The sequence below is a fragment of the Alligator sinensis genome, unplaced genomic scaffold, assembly GCF_000455745.1.
Source record: "Alligator sinensis unplaced genomic scaffold, ASM45574v1 scaffold434_1, whole genome shotgun sequence".
NCBI classification, from domain to species: Eukaryota; Metazoa; Chordata; order Crocodylia; family Alligatoridae; genus Alligator; species Alligator sinensis.
The window spans coordinates 2,617,463-2,636,367 of NW_005841994.1; the positions used below are offsets into that span (position 1 = coordinate 2,617,463).

The 18,905-nt window shown below is 43.8% G+C and overlaps 1 protein-coding gene and 1 non-coding gene across 2 annotated transcripts in view; one reads left to right on the forward strand and one right to left on the reverse strand.

Moving 5' to 3' along the window:
* Positions 1–6,721: 6,721 nt before the first annotated feature.
* TRNAT-UGU lies at positions 6,722–6,795 on the forward strand. The gene has a single exon. It is a non-coding gene; the product is annotated as a tRNA-Thr (tRNA).
* A 3,635-nt stretch (positions 6,796–10,430) lies between these two features.
* The window catches only part of IGFBPL1 (insulin like growth factor binding protein like 1), a gene marked incomplete at its 5' end in the record, with an annotated part of 49,406 nt that continues 40,931 nt past the window's right edge, over positions 10,431–18,905 (reverse strand). The window contains 4 exons of the mRNA XM_006021472.3: positions 10,431–10,714; positions 12,662–12,815; positions 13,175–13,291; positions 14,530–14,639. Of these exons, the coding sequence (XP_006021534.1) occupies positions 12,666–12,815; positions 13,175–13,291; positions 14,530–14,639 (377 nt within the window). The remainder of the gene's footprint in view (positions 10,715–12,661; positions 12,816–13,174; positions 13,292–14,529; positions 14,640–18,905) is intronic.

An 18,905-nucleotide genomic window follows, 5' to 3' on the forward strand; every position in this document is an offset into this window, starting at 1 on the left:
CAACATGGCTCAGAGGGCTGTGATAAGACATCTCCAATGAAGAAGCTGGGGCTTTCAGTTCTACTACGAATAGCCTGGTGGGATCTGGATGCAGCAAGAGTGGTGCTGAGGTAAGTGCCTGCTTCAGGGTGTTGAATGTGCTCTGGGACTCCTGGAACCAAGTGAAGCAGGCCCCCTTCTTCAGAATTGTCACCAGACACAAAAATCTCTTGATAAAGTGCTTATAAAAGTCCGGAAACCCACTAAACACCACATCCCCTTGATGAATTGGCTTTCACAGCAAGTTACACCATAACGGACCAATTTTCACCAGGTCTTGTGTTAATGGGCTGTTTGTTCCTAGCTTTGAAAATCAATATTGCATTGATTCAGAGTTGTTTTTAAACAGTCCTTCTATCGTTTCTATTGCCCACCACATGAATGTCTGCCAGAACACAGTTCTCCATATGCCAGATTTTCTTGGGACCTAGTATAGTACCTATATATTTGCTTACCAGACGACTTCAGCAATTGGGATTTTATCTTACTATCTGAATGGCATGTTGCCATTTGTCTGTGGTTTTAGTTTCTAATTAAACTGTAATGAAGTCCACTAAAAGGTTGGCTTTTTGTATGCTATAACATACTTCTGTCTGCCAAGGATTAGGAAAAGAAAGTTTCTTGAAAGAACTTACACCATCACTTTATCTCCCACTTACTAGTGAACCTGCTTTGCGTTTTAATTGACATATGACTTCATGCTTTCAAATTTTCCCTGCTGTCCGTAAGTATTTTTAAATATGTATCTACCAATTTCCACTCTGATTTCTCCTTATTTCTCTGTTATCACTTCCTGCTACATGGACCAATCCCTGGAGCAGCAAACATGCTCAAGATATTTTATTTCTCTCCCTGGCATGGATCCTGTTGTTTTTCCAGGGTTGTCCTTATTTCCATAAAAATCACAGGCAACTCTACATCCCACTTCTTTCCTATTTTCTTCATTACTTTCCTTTATATGTTCCTTTATAGTTCTGTCTTTGCTCTCCACTGTCTCTTGATGCCTGTGGGTGGTAAGGTGTAAGAGATTTCTGCTCAGTTCTGGGCAGTACCTCTCATACCTCTCACCTCCTTCATTGTTATTTGTGTCCAGGTTTTGTCATCAAAGAGGACAGTCCTTCATGCCATCAAGCAACCTTTTTTCATCTGGTATTTTCACATCTTATATGTGCTGGGTCTCAAAAAAGGCTATGCAGTAATAGCTTAGCTAGTGCTATGTTGTCCTATCCCATGCAAGTTGCGCCCAGTTATGGGAGCCAATGCTGTATGCCTTCAATTGAAACTTTAGGAAGTCCTCAAAAGCTTTTGCAAGGTCTATTACTGTTTTGTTTGCCAGAGATGGTAGAGAAGCTTCTTTGGTAGTCATCCAACATGCTCAACTATTGGTAGATTACCACAGCGATGCCTTGATGATTATGAGATGCATGCCAGTCGTATCAGCCCACTGGAGAATTTACATGTTTGGCATGTGGTCTTGCCATCTCACTCTAATTTTTCAGTCTGCTGATCATGGCATCATGTGCTACCATGATTCTGGGGTCATTAAATTTGGGAAATGACTTGGGATCCCATTGGTGGAGGATCCCTGTTCTTTTTAGATTGATGATCAGTCCCAAAAAGTTAGCAAAGCAATCTGCAGTAATTCATTCATATGTCCTGCTGAGAACGAGTGACTAAAGCACAGTAGTCAACAAAGAAATGTCTGTGAATGAGTTTACCAGAGACTTTCATCCGCATCTGCAGTCACTTCAAATTACAGAGTTCCATCAGTCTTTCATTACTTTTCTTGTAAATGATAGTGCATGGTCACTGTGTCTCTTTTGGGCCGTTTCCAAGCAGCGGCATGTGTGTTACGGTAAAGTTCTTGCAGTTACCATAGAAGTGCTTTTCTGGGTAGCAGTAGTCTCTACCCATTTTGCAAATGAATCTTTGATTACCAGCATACCACATGTTTGAGTACAAGTCCAACTCAGGAAAGGAGGAGGTGCAAAACATGGGAGAGGGTTTTGTGAGTGTGCATATTTGTGGTCTGAGTTGCATCATCTTTAAATTTTGTTTGGGGCAGTGAACTCGCAGATGCTCACCTTAGCAGCTGTTCAATAGGAGACTGGGCTATGAGGCCAGACTAGCCAGGGTTCCAGTGACAGACAGGGCGAGCAACACCAGAATCCAGCAAACCAGGCGGGTAGTAGGGGGGTTTGGTTCCCCCTCTGTATTTCAGTGGGGTACTTTTTTTTTTTTTAAGTTCAAGTTAGATGAGTTTTTACCAAGTAGGGGAGGGAGATATCCTAAGATGTGGATTCTTTCTCCTCTGCCTGTGCTTGTGTAGGCTCTGTCCAAAAGGTGGTCATGACCTCAGATGCTTCAACCCAGGTCCTAGTCTTGCTTTGTGAAGAATCTGGCCTGCACCTCTCTGCCAAAAACAGCCAAGAGAGGGAGTGCATCTGTAATAAGAGGAGGTGCTGCTTGGTGGACTGACTCCTTCAGGAAATAAGTAAGGAAGCTGCAGAAGGAGGTGACTTGGTGGGGAAGCATCTGTGACCATATGGACTTCAGTGACAGAGACCTCCAGAACTGGGGAAGAGAGCCAGCTGGAGAAGGCCTCAGGGAACAAGGAAGAAACAGATGTGCAGGAGAATGGAAGCTGGCAGCTGGTCACTTTCAAGGAGAAGGAAAGTGTTTTTCCTGCTGTCTTTGAATATGTGCTTAGGTTTCTGGGTATTTTTCCCCTCCTTTCTCTGAAGCATCAGAGACTTACCACAGCTAGAGATAGAGTAGTGGGTAGGGTGTAGTCGTGTTCCTAGCGATACTGAAAAACTTTGCTGGTACTGAGAAAACTCACAAGTGGCTGGCTAATTCAACTTGCTCACATGTTCGTGGTTAAAATGATCACCAGGTTTCAATGGCAGGAAGGAATTTTTCTGCCAAGTCAGACTTGAAATTTTCCCCCTGTCCTTCCTTAGATCATCCAGGCATATTACTTAAATTCTGTGTCACTGAAGTAGCCCAAAACTTTGGTGGTGTCCATGGAGTCTCCTACTCTCTTCCTTTAGCATAGAGCGCTTTTTTTTCCTTTTGCACTAGAAGTCTCACGTTTGATGACTTATTGCAGTTGTTTTGTGGCTTGCAGTATACGCATGGAGGGAAAGTGTGGTTGTGCTCTTAACCTGATACATATTATACAGTTCCCTGCAATTACAAGGAACTGGACACAATGGTTGAAGTAGTCCCATCCAGTCCTATGCTGCTGTTTTAAGAGCTGCTTATAACTCATATCAATCGCCCATAACACATTTTGGTAAGGACTGGACGGCAACCACCCAGCTGAATTGTCCTAATGGGTTACTAGCTCTTATGCCTTACCTTATGTTTTGCAACTGTTTAGATTTATATAGCCTTTGTGTGCTTCAAAATGGCGTTAGCCTAAGGTTGAGACCCTCAGTTACTAACAACAGACCATGCGTGCATTTTAAATTTCATAATTGCCCTATAAGCCAATTGAAATATTATGCATTTGCTGACATCTGGTGGCTAAGTATAATATTATCCTGTAAAGCTTGTGACCTTTCCATCTTTTTATCCGCGTTTTCAAGTACAGTGACCTTGAGCAGGGCACCTTTGAAACTCGCAGGGTGACAAGGAGGAAAAGGCACAAGGAAAAGGCTAGGGAGGCAGTTTCCTGGAGTTGCTGGCAAGCACTGAGGTGATAAGAAGCACTTTGCACTCCTCTCATTCCTTTGTAGATCCCATTATAAATGTCAATAAGGTGTTTTGTTGACTTTTAAGTTTTGTCTGGTTGTTACAGGAAGTTGCTTTGTTTTGCCTGTTATTTCTGTTATTTATTTGCCTGTTTTGCCTGTTATTTTGGGGGTCAGACTTGATGATCTGCTTAGGTCCCTTCTGACCCTACCCTACCAACTATGAAATTTCTCTCAGGTTTTAAGCATCTCAAATAAACGTTGTTGTTGTGAATTCTGGCTTCTGAGCTGGCTACCAGTAGATTTGAAATATGTACAGAGCTGTAGTTAGACATGTTAGTTTTGGGGTTACCATATTTTTAGTTTAAAAAAAGAGGACACCTGTGGGTGGGGAGGAGAGGAAGGGGGAGGAAGGTATATGATTGTGAGGGGCCAGTGACATGCCCATGCCCTGCCCTTGCCCCTCACTCCCAAGCCTCAGCCCCCGCAAGCCTTGCTGCTGCCCCTCACTCCTGACCCACAGTACCCTGCCCCCAGACCATGCTGGTGCCCCTCACTCCCAACCCGCAGCCCCCACGTCCACGCCAATACCCCTCACTCCTTACACACAGCCCTACCCACCCAGCCCTGCTGGTGCCCCTCACTCCCAACCTGCATCCCCTTGCCTCCCCTGCCCTGCTGCCCATGGAGCTCCCTGCTGCCCCTGAAGAACCCTCTCCATCCCTGTCCACTGCCCTGCTGCAGCCCCAGCACCGGCAGGCACGTGCGCGTGCGCGCGCGCACACACACACACACACACACACACACACACACACACACACACACACACACACCCCCCTGTGCCTGCAGAACACATGATACTCCTGTTGGGGCAGAGGTAGAGCAAAATCCTGGACATTTGCTGATATTAAAAAAAAACCACCCAGACGGAGATGGGAGGACCCAAAAAGGAAAACCCAGACGTATGGTAATCCTAGTTTTAAGTCAGGCAGAAGGCAGGGCAGGGTGGCACATTAAAGACTACTGGCTCAGACAGTAGGCCACAGCCTTGTTAGATGGTACAGGCTATGAAAGCTTGTGCCTCTCTGAACCAGTTAGTCTCTAAGGTACCACCTTGCACTGCTTTTTGAACTGTGACCTCTGTCTGCAAGCACTCATATGTTTTCTCTTCTTTTGCCTGTTATTTTGGGGGTCGAACTTGATGATCTACCTAGGCTTGATGCCTACCTGACTGGGGTCATTTGAGCCCAGTTTTCCTCCTGCCCAAGCAGGGGGTCGGACTTCAAGATCTAAAAGGTCCCTTCCGACCCTACTTCATGATTCTATGATTCTTTCAAAGACTAAACTGCTTTAAAAGTCACAGTACTTTTTGGTAACGGCTTTTTTTGGACTAACAACATAATCCTTGTCTCATAAGTTTCCTGGACCATCACAGCTACATCACCACTCCAAACCTGCTTAAAAGCCTCAAGCATGACAACAGCACTGAAGCACTCTCCTAGGGCTGCTGGCAGCCTCATAGCTCTGTGGTGTGTTTTTGTTTACAGACCAGCTATTGGGGTGCTAAAAATCAGTGGACAAGTGCTCTACCTCCCAATGCAGTCCCAGGGAATGGTTTCCCCTTTGGTCTCATAAATGTTGGGCAGGACACAGCACGCAGCTACTATTCTGGGAATATTTAGCTTGCTAAGGTGATGCCAGGTCATGAGATCTCTCCAGTGCCCTTCAGATGCCCAAAGGCACATTCTATTGTTTATCTGCATAGTCAGTGTTTGAACCTTTCCTTGTTGCCATTCATATGCCAATATGTCTGAATAGGGAGGCGGTGCTCTCCCCTATCTTGGGGGTCTTTAAGAGAAGGCTGGATAGGCATCTGGCAGGGTTCATCTGACCCCAGCACTCTTACTTGCCCAGGCAGGGGGTCGGACTCAATGATGTGTTGAGGTCCCTTCTGACCCTAGCATTTATGAATCATCTATATGGCTTCTTGTGTCAGGGCAGGAAAGAGCAGGCTGAATCCCTCAGAATGATTCAATGATTCTAGGCATTTAATTGCCTCCAATGTTAATGTGGTAGTCTGGGAGGAATATCCCTCCTGGTAACTCATGAAAGGGCCATGTGTGCCTAAAAATGCTAGCATTGTTCATCTCTCCCAACCACCTAAGCCAACAATTTACATCTGTAACCTGGCTTTGTGATGCACCCAGGTCCATATCATCATGGAGAAGTACCCCTTTCTATTAATGTGCTAGTCAGAAACTGGTTGGAAAAGTGGCCAGAAGAGGTATATGAGTCTTGTCCATGGCCCTATACAGTTTGAGAACCCATTACTCCAAGCCATAGAATCACAGAAAATTAGGTTTGGAAAGGATGTCAGGTCATCTAATCCAACCCCCTGCTCAAAGCAGAGCCAATCCCATCTAGATCATCCTAGCCAAGGCTTTGTCTAGCCAGGTCTTAAAACCCTCCAAGGATGGAGATTCTACAACCTGCCTGGGCCACCCCTTCCAGTGCTTCACAACTCTCCTAGTGAGAGAGCTTTTCCTGATACCTAACCTAAACTTCCCTTGCTGCAACTTGAGACCATTGCTCTTTGTTCTGTCATCAGCCACCACTGAGAGCAGTCTAGCTCTATCTTCTTTGGAACCCCCCTTCAGATCATTAAAGGCTGTAATTAAATCACCCCTCAAACTTCTCTTCTCCAGACTAAATAAGCCAAGTTCCTTCAGATTCTTATCTTAAGTCATGTGCCCCTGTCTCCTAACCATTTTTGTTGCCATCTGTTGGGTTCTCTCCAATTTGTCCACATCCTTTCTGTAGTGGAGGGCTCAGAACTGGACACAGTACTCCAGATTTGGCCTCACCAGTGCTGAATAGAGGGGAAAAAAACACCTTCCTCGATCTGCTGGTAACACTCCTACTAATGCAACCCAGTATGCTGTTAGCCTTCTTCATAATAAGAGCACAGTGATGATTACTTGGTGGGCTCTGTGGCTTAATTGGTTAAAGCACCTGTCTTGTAAACAGGAGATCCTGGATTCAAATCCCAGCAGAGCCTATGAAAAGAGGGCAAGTAAACTGTCTTGGCTCAACAGGGATGCCTAGGGATTTAAAAAAAAAAAAAAAAAAAAAGAGATGAGTGGACAGAGTATAAAGGCAGTGGTGCATGGTGGCCATGTGGAGTGGTGGTGCCCTCAGCATATGCAGTGGCACTGTCCATGGGGCCTGGGGTGGTTGCTTTGATTTGCTTCTCCCCAAAGGGTGGCTCTGCACAAGAGGAACACCAGCCCACTGAAGGTTAGCACTGCCCTAGTAAAGGGATACTTGGAGGGGCTTGATGTGTTCAAGTCAGCAGGCCCAGATCATCTTTATCCAAGGGTGTTGAAAGAATTGGCTAGTGTCATGGCAGAACTGTTTGGGCACAAGTCCCAGAAGACTGGAAAAGGGCCAATGTGTTCCCTATTTTCAAAAAGTGGAGGAAAGAGGAGACAGGTAACTATAGACCAGTTAGTCTCACCTCCATCCTCAGGAAAACCTTTGAAAAAATTAAGGATTATATTTGTGGGAGTCCAGAAGGAAAAATAATGCTGAAGGGCAACCAGCATCGATTGATAGCAGGTATATCCTGCCTGACTAACCTTTCTTTTTATGACCAGGTCACAAAATACTTAAGACGTAGGAATCGAGGTAGATCTCATCTACTTGGATTTTAAGTAGGCCTTCAATATGGTGTCTCATCCTATTCTCACAGATAAACTGAGTGGCTATGATGTAGATGATTACATAGTCAGGTGGGTGGCAAATTGGCTTAGGGGTCACACCCAGAAGTGGTGGTAGATGGATTGGTATTAGGGCTGATTCGATTTGGCGGAGATTTGGCCTGATTTGTTGGCTGAATCTCTGAATCTGAATTGAATCAGAGGACCCTTTAATCTCTCTGAATTGAATTGGAACCCTCTGTATCGATTTGGAAAGATTCAGAAAGATTCAGACATAGAGACAGCTTTAAATGCTTTTTCTACATACCTGTAGGTAGCAAGTGGCTCATGAGTGCTGTGATGCCAGGGCACATGGAGCATCCCACAGAAGTGCGGGGGGCTCCCAGTGCGCTCGGCAGCAGACCCGGAAGTGGACCAGAAGCACTTCCGGTCCACTTCTGGGTCTGCCGGGGAGTGTGCTGGGTCCCCTTGTGCTCCCCCAGCTCGGTGACTAGTATCTCCTGGGTTGGGGGGGGCACCCAGGGTCCCCCTGGAGCTGATTGCTGAGCTGGGGTGGGGAGGCATGGGAGCTCCCTGCATGCTCCCCGGCAGACCCAGAAGTGGACCAGAAGTACTTCCGACCCACTTCCAGGTTTGCCACCGAGCAGGTAGAGGTCCCCCTCGCACTCCTGTGGGACCCTCCATGTGCCCCAGCATCGCAGTGATCATGAGCTGCGCCTGGTACCTCGGGGTATGTCGAAAAAACTTTTAAAACTGTGTCTATGTCCGAATCGCTGATTCTCCGAATCAGCATTGAATCTTCAGATTTGGATTTGGCTGAATCGAATCAGGGACAGTGATCTGAATCAATTAATTGAATCACTGTCCCTGATTTGGTCTAAATCTGAATCTGAATTGAAGAGATCCCACTTTGTACACCCCTAGTTGGTATCAATCTGGAAAAATGTGGGCAGTGGGGTGCCCCAAAGCTCAGTCCTTGGGCCTGTGCTGTTCAATATCTTCATCAGTGACTTGGATGAGGGCGTGGAGAACATACTGTCCAAATTTGCGGATGACCCCAAATTATGGAGCAAAGTAAACATTCTGGAGGGCAGGGAACTGATTCAGATGGATTTGGCTGTGCTGGAGAAGTGGGCAGAACAAAATAGGATGCAGTTTAACAAAGATAAGTGCAGAATATTGCACCTAGGCAGAAGGAATCACCAACACACTGACAGATTGGGAGATGACCTTCTAAGCAGCACAGCAGTGGAAAGGGATCTCAGAGTCATAGTTGACTCAAAGATGAACATGCGTTGACAATGTGACAAAGTGATCAATAGAGCTAACCGCACTCCATCGTGCATTAACAGGTGCATCACAAACAGGTCTAAGGAGGTGATACTTCCCCTCCATGTGGCACTGGTGAGGCCACAGCTGAAATACTGCATCCAGATTTGGGCACAGCACTTCAAGAGGGATGTGGATAACCTTAAGAGGGTCCAGGGGAGGGCCAACTGTACGGTTAAGGGCCTGCAGGTAAGGTCCTACGAGGAGAAATTGAGGGACCTGGATCTCTTCAGCCTCCGTAAGAGAAGGCTGAGAGATGATCTAGTGGCTGTCTACAAATTCATCAGGGAGGGTGGGGGGGGAGGGAGGCAGTAAGAGGTACGAGATACAATGTTTATCAGGGTGCCCCTTGGAGTAACTAGAAACAACAGCCACAAACTGACAGAAAGCAGATTTAGATTGGACATCAGGAAGAACTTCTTCATGGTCTGGGTTCCCAGAATCTGGAATAGGTTTCCAAGTGAGGTGGTGCTCTCCCCTACCTTGGAGGTCTTTAAGAGGAGACTGGACAAACACCTGGCTGGGGTAATCTGACCCCAGCACGCTTTCCTGCCTACCTGCCCAGGGCAGGGGGTTGGACTTGATGATTTACTGAGCTCCCTTCCGACCCAAAAAATCTATGAAATCTATGAAATCTTCATCTTATAATCCACTATAACCCCCAGGTCCTTTTCTGCAGAGTTGCTGCTTAACTAGTCAGTACCCAGCCTGTACTGGTGCATAGGATTGTTTTGTTCTAAGTGCAGGATTTTGCACTTAATGAACTTCATGAGATTTTGTTTGGTGCAATCCTCCAATTTATTAAGGTTTCTCTGAATCCTAGCCCTACTCTCCAGTGTATCTAATACTCTCTGCAGCTTGGTGTCACCTGTAACCCCTCCATTATTTCTTCTACATTGCTGAGATTTACAACCCACTATATGACCTCTAGATGGTGATGGCTCCAAACAGTGGACTTCCTGACCTCTAATATCCCACAGAAAACTATCTGGTGACACCAGCTTCCACAATGAGATCACCACCCAATTCTTGACTGATGGGTCTGATTTTCTTGCATCAGAGCATTGGTGGATGTGGGGAGCTTAGCACACAGCTCAAAAGAGGTTGTTTTCTACATGTGAAAGTTCTGCAGTCACTATTGATCATCTCACACCTGCAGAAGAATGTGATTTCTACTAGTCTGTGCCAGTCTCCTGAGCCTTCCTGAGATACAGAGGCATTCCCGGATCACCAGAAGCCTGCAGCCCCCAACCATGTGCTGTAGTGTCCATTGATTATCCTCCTTTTCCAATTCTTCCTCCATGGCTGCCCACTGTCTCCGCTTCTCACTCTTATCAGTCATGTTGCAGAGCTGTAAAAGAGTGGAGTAGTTTCTAACTCCACTTCTGAGTTACAGACATCTTCAGAATATAGGATGCTGGCTAGAACTTGACTGTAGCTGCTGCTGTGTAATGGACTAGAAACAATTACTAAAGTTTAAAAAAAATGTTTGGTGTGTTTAAAGAGCTTTCTTGCTTGCTTAAAAAATAAAAGACACTATTGTAGCTATACCACTGTGATTTGTCTTTGGGAGAAACTGAGGTGTGGAAATGATGATCTAATTGCTGTTGTTCTTGTAGAGTTGAGTGCCAATAAAAAAAAAAAAAATCCCAGAGACAGAATATCATTTAAAATGGTAAAAAAAACTTCTTGCTTTTTATTGCTCATTATTTTCTCCCAGTTACAAACTACATATTTTCATTATGAATCTAATATTTATCTAAATAGGAAAATGTACAAAACCAATGTTTAGCATGTAACAACCATATTAATTTAGGGTATCCTAATTCTCAAAGTGTAAGAAAGCAAAGCAAGCCACTCATCGACAAGTTTTTTTGCTTCTGCTCAGTGTTCCTAGTTCCCCTCGAGTGAAGGTTGAATCACTTCTTCCTAGACAGGGAATGAGAATTGAGAGTGTTATCAAGTGGGATCTCCTAATACCAATAACATGTCTCCATCATATGCTGTGTTTCCAGAATACAGCTAGATGCTCATCATTCTTCTCTTCCATCTCCATGTCCCTGGCCTATGTCATACTTTTCATTATGTGTTTGACATAATTCACCATAAAATGTTGTCACTTGTCTGCTTGGTGTCTGCTTATGTCTGTGCCTCCACAATGTGTCTGTTGAATGGTGGCATAAGACACATGCACCACAAGTCCTGTTTTGAGGACTCAGTTGGACCAAATGTTGCATAAACTGGGGTGAATTATAACCATGTACATTCAAGGATATCACAAAAGGTGAGGTGACTCAGGTGAGCTGGTGATAGATGTGAAAAGTCTTTCTGCCTCTCGGCACATGACATTAGCATCTTTACAATATGAAGATAAACTCCTGTGGTCTGGAGATAACAAATTAGTTCTTATCATATAACAATGTGTATTTATATAGTGGTAATTACTATATTGAAAACAGCAATTACCAGCTAACTAAAGTCTTCTGCTGACCTTGATGGCCTTTCTCTGGTTGTCTATGTGGACTTAACATACTAACTTGGAATGCTGTATCTGCTTAATTCCCATATTTCAGAGGCAGTAATGGATAGAACCTTATGGATTTTCGTGAAAACTGTAAAATCAGAAGTCACGAGTGGGGGATGTTTAATGCCCATGGCATATGGTTAGCAGAAGCAGCAGCTCTAATCAGCTCTGTAATTGTGTAAAGCAGGGGTTGGCAACCTACGTTCCACAGTCTGGATCAGGCCCACAAAACCACTGGATTCTGCCCATGGATGGGGGGCTTCAGTATTGTTCAGTAGTGAGGCACTTTGGGTGTCGGCATTCTCCCCATGCTGCCATGGGGAGATGCACCAGCTGTAGTTGGGTACAGCTGCAGTTGGGCCTGCATGCCTGCCTTTAACCCAAGTTGGGTCATTCTAGCCCGCAGCCACAACAGGCTGCCTATTGCTAGTCTAGAGGTCTAAGTAAAGCTGATGGTAGCTGTTAAAAACCCTGTCTCAGCTCTGTTCCCCTTCTTAGTTTATAATGTTTTATTTCCTAGACAGAAAATAAAAAATACAGTAACAGGTGGGGATGGAGATATGAACTCCTGGCATGAATGGGAGACAATGACAGAGATTGAAATGGGAGACCAAACAAGTCTCTAGCATGTGGTAGAAGTGTGAGTGGGAAGCAAAGAGCTCCTAGCACGAGAGAATGGAAGCTGAAGGAGTTGTAGGAAGACTTACAGGATTGGGGACAGGAGTATAACCCCGAGGGAGCTTGTGGAAGGAAATGGAGACATTCAGGAAGGCACTGGTGCATGCAGTGTGCTCATCTCACAGTTGTTATACAGTTTAATGTAATGCCTGAATTTGGATTAGCCCAGAAATGTTTGATCCTGGAGCAGCAGCATCTGTTTTTGAAGACATCATATGTATAGTGCACTGTAATGAGCTAATTTTGTGTTCTTTTACAAGCATGGGTAAAAGGGAGACTGACTTTGCTCGAGATAATACTAAGCTAGTGGTTCAACTTGTAACTAACTCCAAACCCTGCCTATCTCTCTCTTTCTCAGTCATAGTCTTTCCACCTCTGCATCTTCAGAGAGAAAGTTGATGCAAATACAGGTATTCCTCACTTAACATTGTCCCGGTTAACGGTTTCATTATTATGTCGCTGATCTATTAGAGAACATACTTGTTTAAAGTCGCACGATGTTCGATTATAATGTTGTTTGGCTGCTGCCTGCTAGTAGGTAACTACTGTGACATAATTGGATTTGCTTAACATCATTTTGCTTAAAGTCACATTTTTCAAGAATGTAACTATGATGTTAAGTAAGGAGTAGCTGTAGGGCCAACAGGCCGCTGTTGGGGAAATGGTCATATTACCTCATTAGAAAACACTATCAGATGCTAGGAAGTCAGTCTTCTTGCTTTTACTTTGCTCTGTGACTTTGATGTTCCCATCAGCGTGCGCTTCTCCAACCATATTGTTAGCATGACACTGGTAAACCCCCTCATCTTCCTTTGTCAGTGGATTAATCTGGCAAAAGCAAAGGAGGAAAAAATGAATCACAGGTACAAAATGTCATCTATAAACCCATTTGGACTAAGCATAGAAAAAAGAACATCTGAAAGATTTTCTCTTTCCTACTTTCCAGATAAGCTCTGATTTTTAAATTCTGTCCATTTGCTAAGCAGAAAGTGTTTTCAGGCTGCTTTGAGCTTTTCTGCCTAATCATTCTTTTGAATTTCTCCTCTTAAAATCTCTCTCACTTAGGAAACAAGCTTATACTGACTGTACCATCACACTTGTATGGAGCTGTGTTGCCAGATCAACCTGTCCTTCCTCCTACCTCCCGCCACCCCTGCCCTCTAAGCAGTTTGTTGTGCTGGACTTACCAGGACCCACCCTGTGCTCTCATGTTTAGAAGGCCCACCACGAACTTGGACTGCCATGTTTACTCTGTCTCCAGGCAGTTCTTCCAGGAGCTTAACTCCCTTTGGTGACTCGGTGACCTGCAGGGTTTTGTGACATTGGCACATTGTTAGAATACAGGCAGCCAGTGCCAGAACTCTGGGCTCCTCTGGCCCCCTCAGTCTGTATCCTAAGCAAGTGGGAGTTCAAAGTAGGGAGGGAGAGCTCAGTGTAACAATAAGTCAGGGGGAGCTCCTGAGTGCTCAACACTTAAGGTTGGCCTCTGTCTTGTTTAAGTACCTCACTTTAAGCACCCTAGTCTGGACATGTCTGCTTCTGCTTAAGGCATCCTCCTCCCTCCCAGAAACTTAGTACCTCTCTCCTCTTGTCACTCCCCAGCCTGTAGTTCTGGAAAGCATCACCTCTACCATCAGAGTGGGGACTGGGATCTTGAGGGTTTGGGGACAAAAGACTTTCTTCCTATAGCCCAGGCATCTCATAGATATGGTCTGTGGAGCTGTGTGATCTGGCCTGGGGTTGGCAGGGATTGGGGGGAGGTGGGAGGCAGGCAGAAATTTGCCTAGAGCCACAGCGATTAATGTTGCTGCCATTTGACTTGCCACCAAATTTCCAGCCCGGTGGGCCAGATGATACAGCTCCATGTTCTGGATCTGGCCCATGGGGAGCTCCATGATTTTCATCTGGTCTGCAGGGCTGGATCAGTTTGACACCCCTGCCAAAGCCAAAGAAGGAAGCAGTTCTCTGAAGTCTCTTTGTACAGGTGTTGTCAGAGTTGTGCTCTCAGCTCTAGCCTGCAGCCCAGAGATAGCTAAGCTGGAGAATCGTCTCCAGTCAAGTCAGTCCAAAAGTAAACATCAGCATTTGGCTATGCTTTTGTTATGAAACCTCTTCTCCACAACAGGGATTTGCTAGGTCCAGGGCCAGAACCATACTTGATGTAAACCAGCCCAGCTGTATAGACTTCAGTGGCATGCACTGATTTATACTAACTAGGTAGCTGGCCCTAAGGTTTCAAGCTTTTTAAATCCTTGGGGTCAGATCTGTTAAGAACAGTCCTTAAATCTTCAAAACCTCTCAGCATGATGTGTATGGACAACTCCCTTTGATGGATGGTTATGATGAGGCCCAGTGTATAGCCACATTGTTCTTACGTGGCTATACAGTGGTAACATTAAATCTGTAGTTGGGTGACAGAGCGAATAAATGACCCAAATTCTTGCTGCTGACTGTTAACGTCAGCAGATGAGGCTCCATGTCTGTGTCTCGTGTATGATTAGTTTTGTGTCAGGCTTTGACTAAAAAACAGATTTTGGCCTACCTTTCTCCATGTGATGATAGGTGTGGGGACTGCCTTCACTTCGCAGGACAGGTACACTTGGGCACCAGTTACATTATGGATCTTTTTTGGTGGCACAATGATCACAGGAGCTGGAAATAAGAAACCGATTGCTGATTTAATGCTTTTATATGGTACGACTAACTGCTCTGAATGTTCCTTGCCAGTTTAAACAATGACCAAAACTATGACATTCATGAGCTGGAGACAATTCAACAGTAAGGGTCAGGATCTATTTTTAAACCAGAAGAAATGGAAATAATTCTGAGGGTTTAATTTTAAAAGCATTTAGCTTTTCCAACTGGGAAGCTTGCTCTTACCATGTTAATCAGTTGTTTTGCTATTTCTGTGACCAGATGCACTGACACACAGAGAACCTTTCCTTAGCTTAAGCTTCAATTGTTCAGTGAGGTGACTGTGGGCATTGCATAAGTGTATGCACCTCACTAGAAGATTGGGGTCTTGCATGCCTAATTGTGACCAATGAACAACTACTTATCCTGTTAAGGAAGGATAGTGTGACACAAACAAGTCCAGCCATTGAAACTCAAGTTATGCATGATAAAGCCTTTTACTATTTGGAAATATAAAGAATGAAAATTAGTATTCTTAAAATAGGTTAGGAGAAGAATAAGACCTATTATTAAATTTAGGATTAAAGAGTTTTATATGCTGCATAAACAAATTTTCTACACATTTTCAAAATGTTTCTGCCCAGATTGGGTGTTATTTATCAGGTTTGCAGGGGTTTGGGTTGTAGCCGTGTTGGTCTAAGGACGTAGGCAGACAAGGTCCCTTGGGTGAATTTGATATCTTTTATTAGACCAACCCAAATGGTTGGAGAATAGTTATTAAGCGAGCTTTTGGGTTCAAAAACCCTTCGTCAGGCTAAGGAAGCTTCAGCAGTTGGTAGGAAGAGCACACACCAACTGCTGAAGCTTCCTTAGCCTGACGAAGGGTTTTTGAACCCGAAAGCTTGCTTAATAACCATTCTCCAACCATTTGGGTTGGTCTAATAAAAGATATTAAATTCACCCAAGGAACCTTGTCTGCCATTTATCAGGTTTGGGATTTTCTCAGCAGTACAGTGGTTTTAAAAGTTTCACACATTTCTATATGCTAAGGGCTTGTCTGTGGACAGACTGCTAATACCCACTATTGATAATCAATATAATAGAGTGCATAGTAGCTTTAGTTTTAAGTATATGAACAACACTTAGGGAATTATGTAACCTCATGCAGTTTCTGTACACTTATGCTAAGGCCTCGATCAAATTCTCCCAGAGGCTTCTGTGGATATTTGTGATGAACACACAAAGGAATCATCTGCTAATGAACTGTTGTCCATGGCTAATATAAAACATGTGAAGAGATGAGGAAGCCAGTTTATGAGCTGGTGAACAATATGTGGCTTGATATCAGTGACAAGGAAGACTTGTTAAAATTTCAGTATGTTCTGTCCTGCCTAAGTTTCAGGAAACTTCCAGGAAACTTCCAGTCCTCCTGTCTACCAGTACATTCCTTTCCTTACTGATATTGTAGACCTATACTATCCAGTCATCCTTACTGTACATCCCTATATTTTCAAGAAGAGGTTAGGTTTCCAGAAAGAGGCTCCATAAACATTTGACAGGGATGGTTTAAGAGTAGCATATTCTTGCATTTGTGAAAGGGGTTGGACCAGATGACCCTCATGGTCCCTGTAGTAACAGAAGTTATAATTTAGAGATGCTCCCTAACATAGGAGACTGAGGAATTTGAGAATGGGAAGATGGTTCCTGAATTAGGTAGTAGCTAGGTAGTTAAACAAACGGTCTGCAGAGGTTAGCCTCTGCTCCACAATTAAGGTTTGTTGTTTTGTTCTTCTCATTCATGTATGCTTGTGTTTATGGAACTTGATGATCACTATAGTCCCTTCCTGTCTTAGAATTCTATAATCTTCACATCCCAGTGAGGGTCTACAAGCTCCACGTGACTTCTGGGTTTGCAGACATAATGAGCTGCTGCCCATGACTGTTTTGCAATGTTGCTGTATCAAAGCCATGTGCTAGAGGACACAAGCATGAAAACTCTTCCAGTGGGAACCCTGCAACTTCCTTTCTTGCTTTTTTTTAAATTGAACTTAATTAGCACTTAGGTTTGGTTTGGTTTGATTCATTTTTCATCCATTCAGTTTGAATAATGTTGCAATGTATTTAAAAATATTTATTTACTATCTGTGATCAGCTGTCTGGGGTACATTATTTTGCAGTGGCTCATAAAATTACAAAATCCTCAGGCTGGAAGAGTCCTCAAGGCTTATCTAGTCCTACCCCTGCACAGATGCAGATTCATATTTTGGGGTTGAGAAGTAAGGTTGGGTTTGGGAGGGGTACACTTTGTATGGAGTGGTGTGGGGTGGAATGCTTTTGAATCTGGGGCTGAGGGTTGCTGCTTTGCTGTATTATTTTGATATTTCTCTCTTTTTATAGATTGTTTTATTGTAAGGCATCCTGAGCCTTTTTTCAGAAGGGCAGCATATATATTAAATAAATAAACTGAATGAAAGACAAGAATTTTTGTGGACGATATTTTTTTACTGGACCAACTGCATGGTTGGGATGATTGTAGACAAACTTGCAGGTATCGTAGTACCTTTTCTCATGTCTGTGGGAGAGAAGCAGGCACAATACAGGTAAAAAGTGGATGGAACAAAGGCTTGTGTAAAACCACATACGTAAATAAAACCAAATATAAGAGAAATGATCAGGTGGCCAACAGACAAAGCTATGTAGTAAAAACCTGATGAGTGGAGAACAGGATTGTTTAGGAGGGTTGTTATCACCTGTGAAATGCTCAAATTAGTGACTATCAGGGAGAGTATAATGGACCATGAGTCACTGTCTATCTCTGATTTTTAAGTGTTCAAAAGCACTGCTTCTCTCAGGGACATCGAAAGGGGAAGGGTACTGTGATACCCCAAAACTTATCTAAATCTGTCCCAACCATTTAGTTGATCCAATAAAAGATATCGCCCACAAAATCTCTTGCATGTTTCCTGGACCACTACAGCTACAATATCAGTTCAGTACTATTAAATAAATCTAACCAAGTTCTGTTTGTTAAAATGTTACTACTGCCACCCAGTGGTAATGAAAGAGAATCTGTAGTCTTGCAGAAAGATTTTAGTGTGATTCAGTAACAGGAAGCAATCTACACACACCTTGAGCCTCACCATTAGTGCAAAACAGAAGGGCACAATTAAATTGATATATAATTCGGCAGACAAATCAATGCTTTTACCTGCTGTCAATAATCAAAAGAATTCATTAGGGATGAAATGCACTGTGCCCAATGGCACTTGTTTCATTGCTGAAGTTCACGTATTGATTATGCGAGAGGCAAGGATTTCTTAGGGTGATTTATTGTCAATCAGCTTATTGACAAAGAATGTCTTACATTCAAAAACTTGTCTAACTTTATCCTAACTACACAGGTGGTCCAATAAAAAACACTTGCGCAGAATTTCTGGACCATTACAGCTACACTATCACTCTTACACTGCCATATTGATTACAGCAGACATTTACAAGCTGTAAGTCAATAAGGCTCAAGATAACACATGATTTAGCAAGCACTTACTCATTAAGGCTACCACATGTGGCATGAATGTGAGCACTTATGTCATCCTTACTGCCCCGGCCTCCATTAATATGAGGCTTCTATTACTTTTTGAGGTGCTTTCCAGTTGTGGGAATCTGTTCCAGAGTACATAAACATTCAGATTACACTCTGTGTGAAAATACCCCCCTCTGGCATCACTGGCATTGTGTAGAGCACAGCAGGCCATGGTCAGACATCTAGCCTGCGGCATGCTGACCTGCAAATGATTTTGGAGGCGGTGATTTTTTGTGGGTGATATCCCAACTGCATGGTTGGGATAGACTAAGACAAGCTTTCAAATACAGGGCATTCTTTTTCAAGTCTGAGAAAAAAGCAGCACAATGAGTGTTCAAAACAGGCTGTAGGGTGGTGAAATTGGAGAAAAGACATTCCCAGGAGTAGTTAACAGACAAGAAAATTGAAGAAGGGATAGCTTTATTAATGGAAGATAGAGACTATTAAAATGGGGAAAAGAACATGGAGTAAAGACAGATTAGCAAGACCCAGTTATGAGTTAAGGCAATGTAATGAGTTATGAAGTGAGTTATGAGGGCAATGTCTATGTGCCATTTTGCCTTCAGCTGTCCAAATGTACTCTCAAGTGCCAGCTTGCTCTTGAAAGGTAATGGCTTCATAAGCCATAGCAGAAGGTCCTTAAAATCCAGGTGGGCACCTGAACTGCTCTGATGACTATGTCTTTGGGGTAAGGAGTGGGG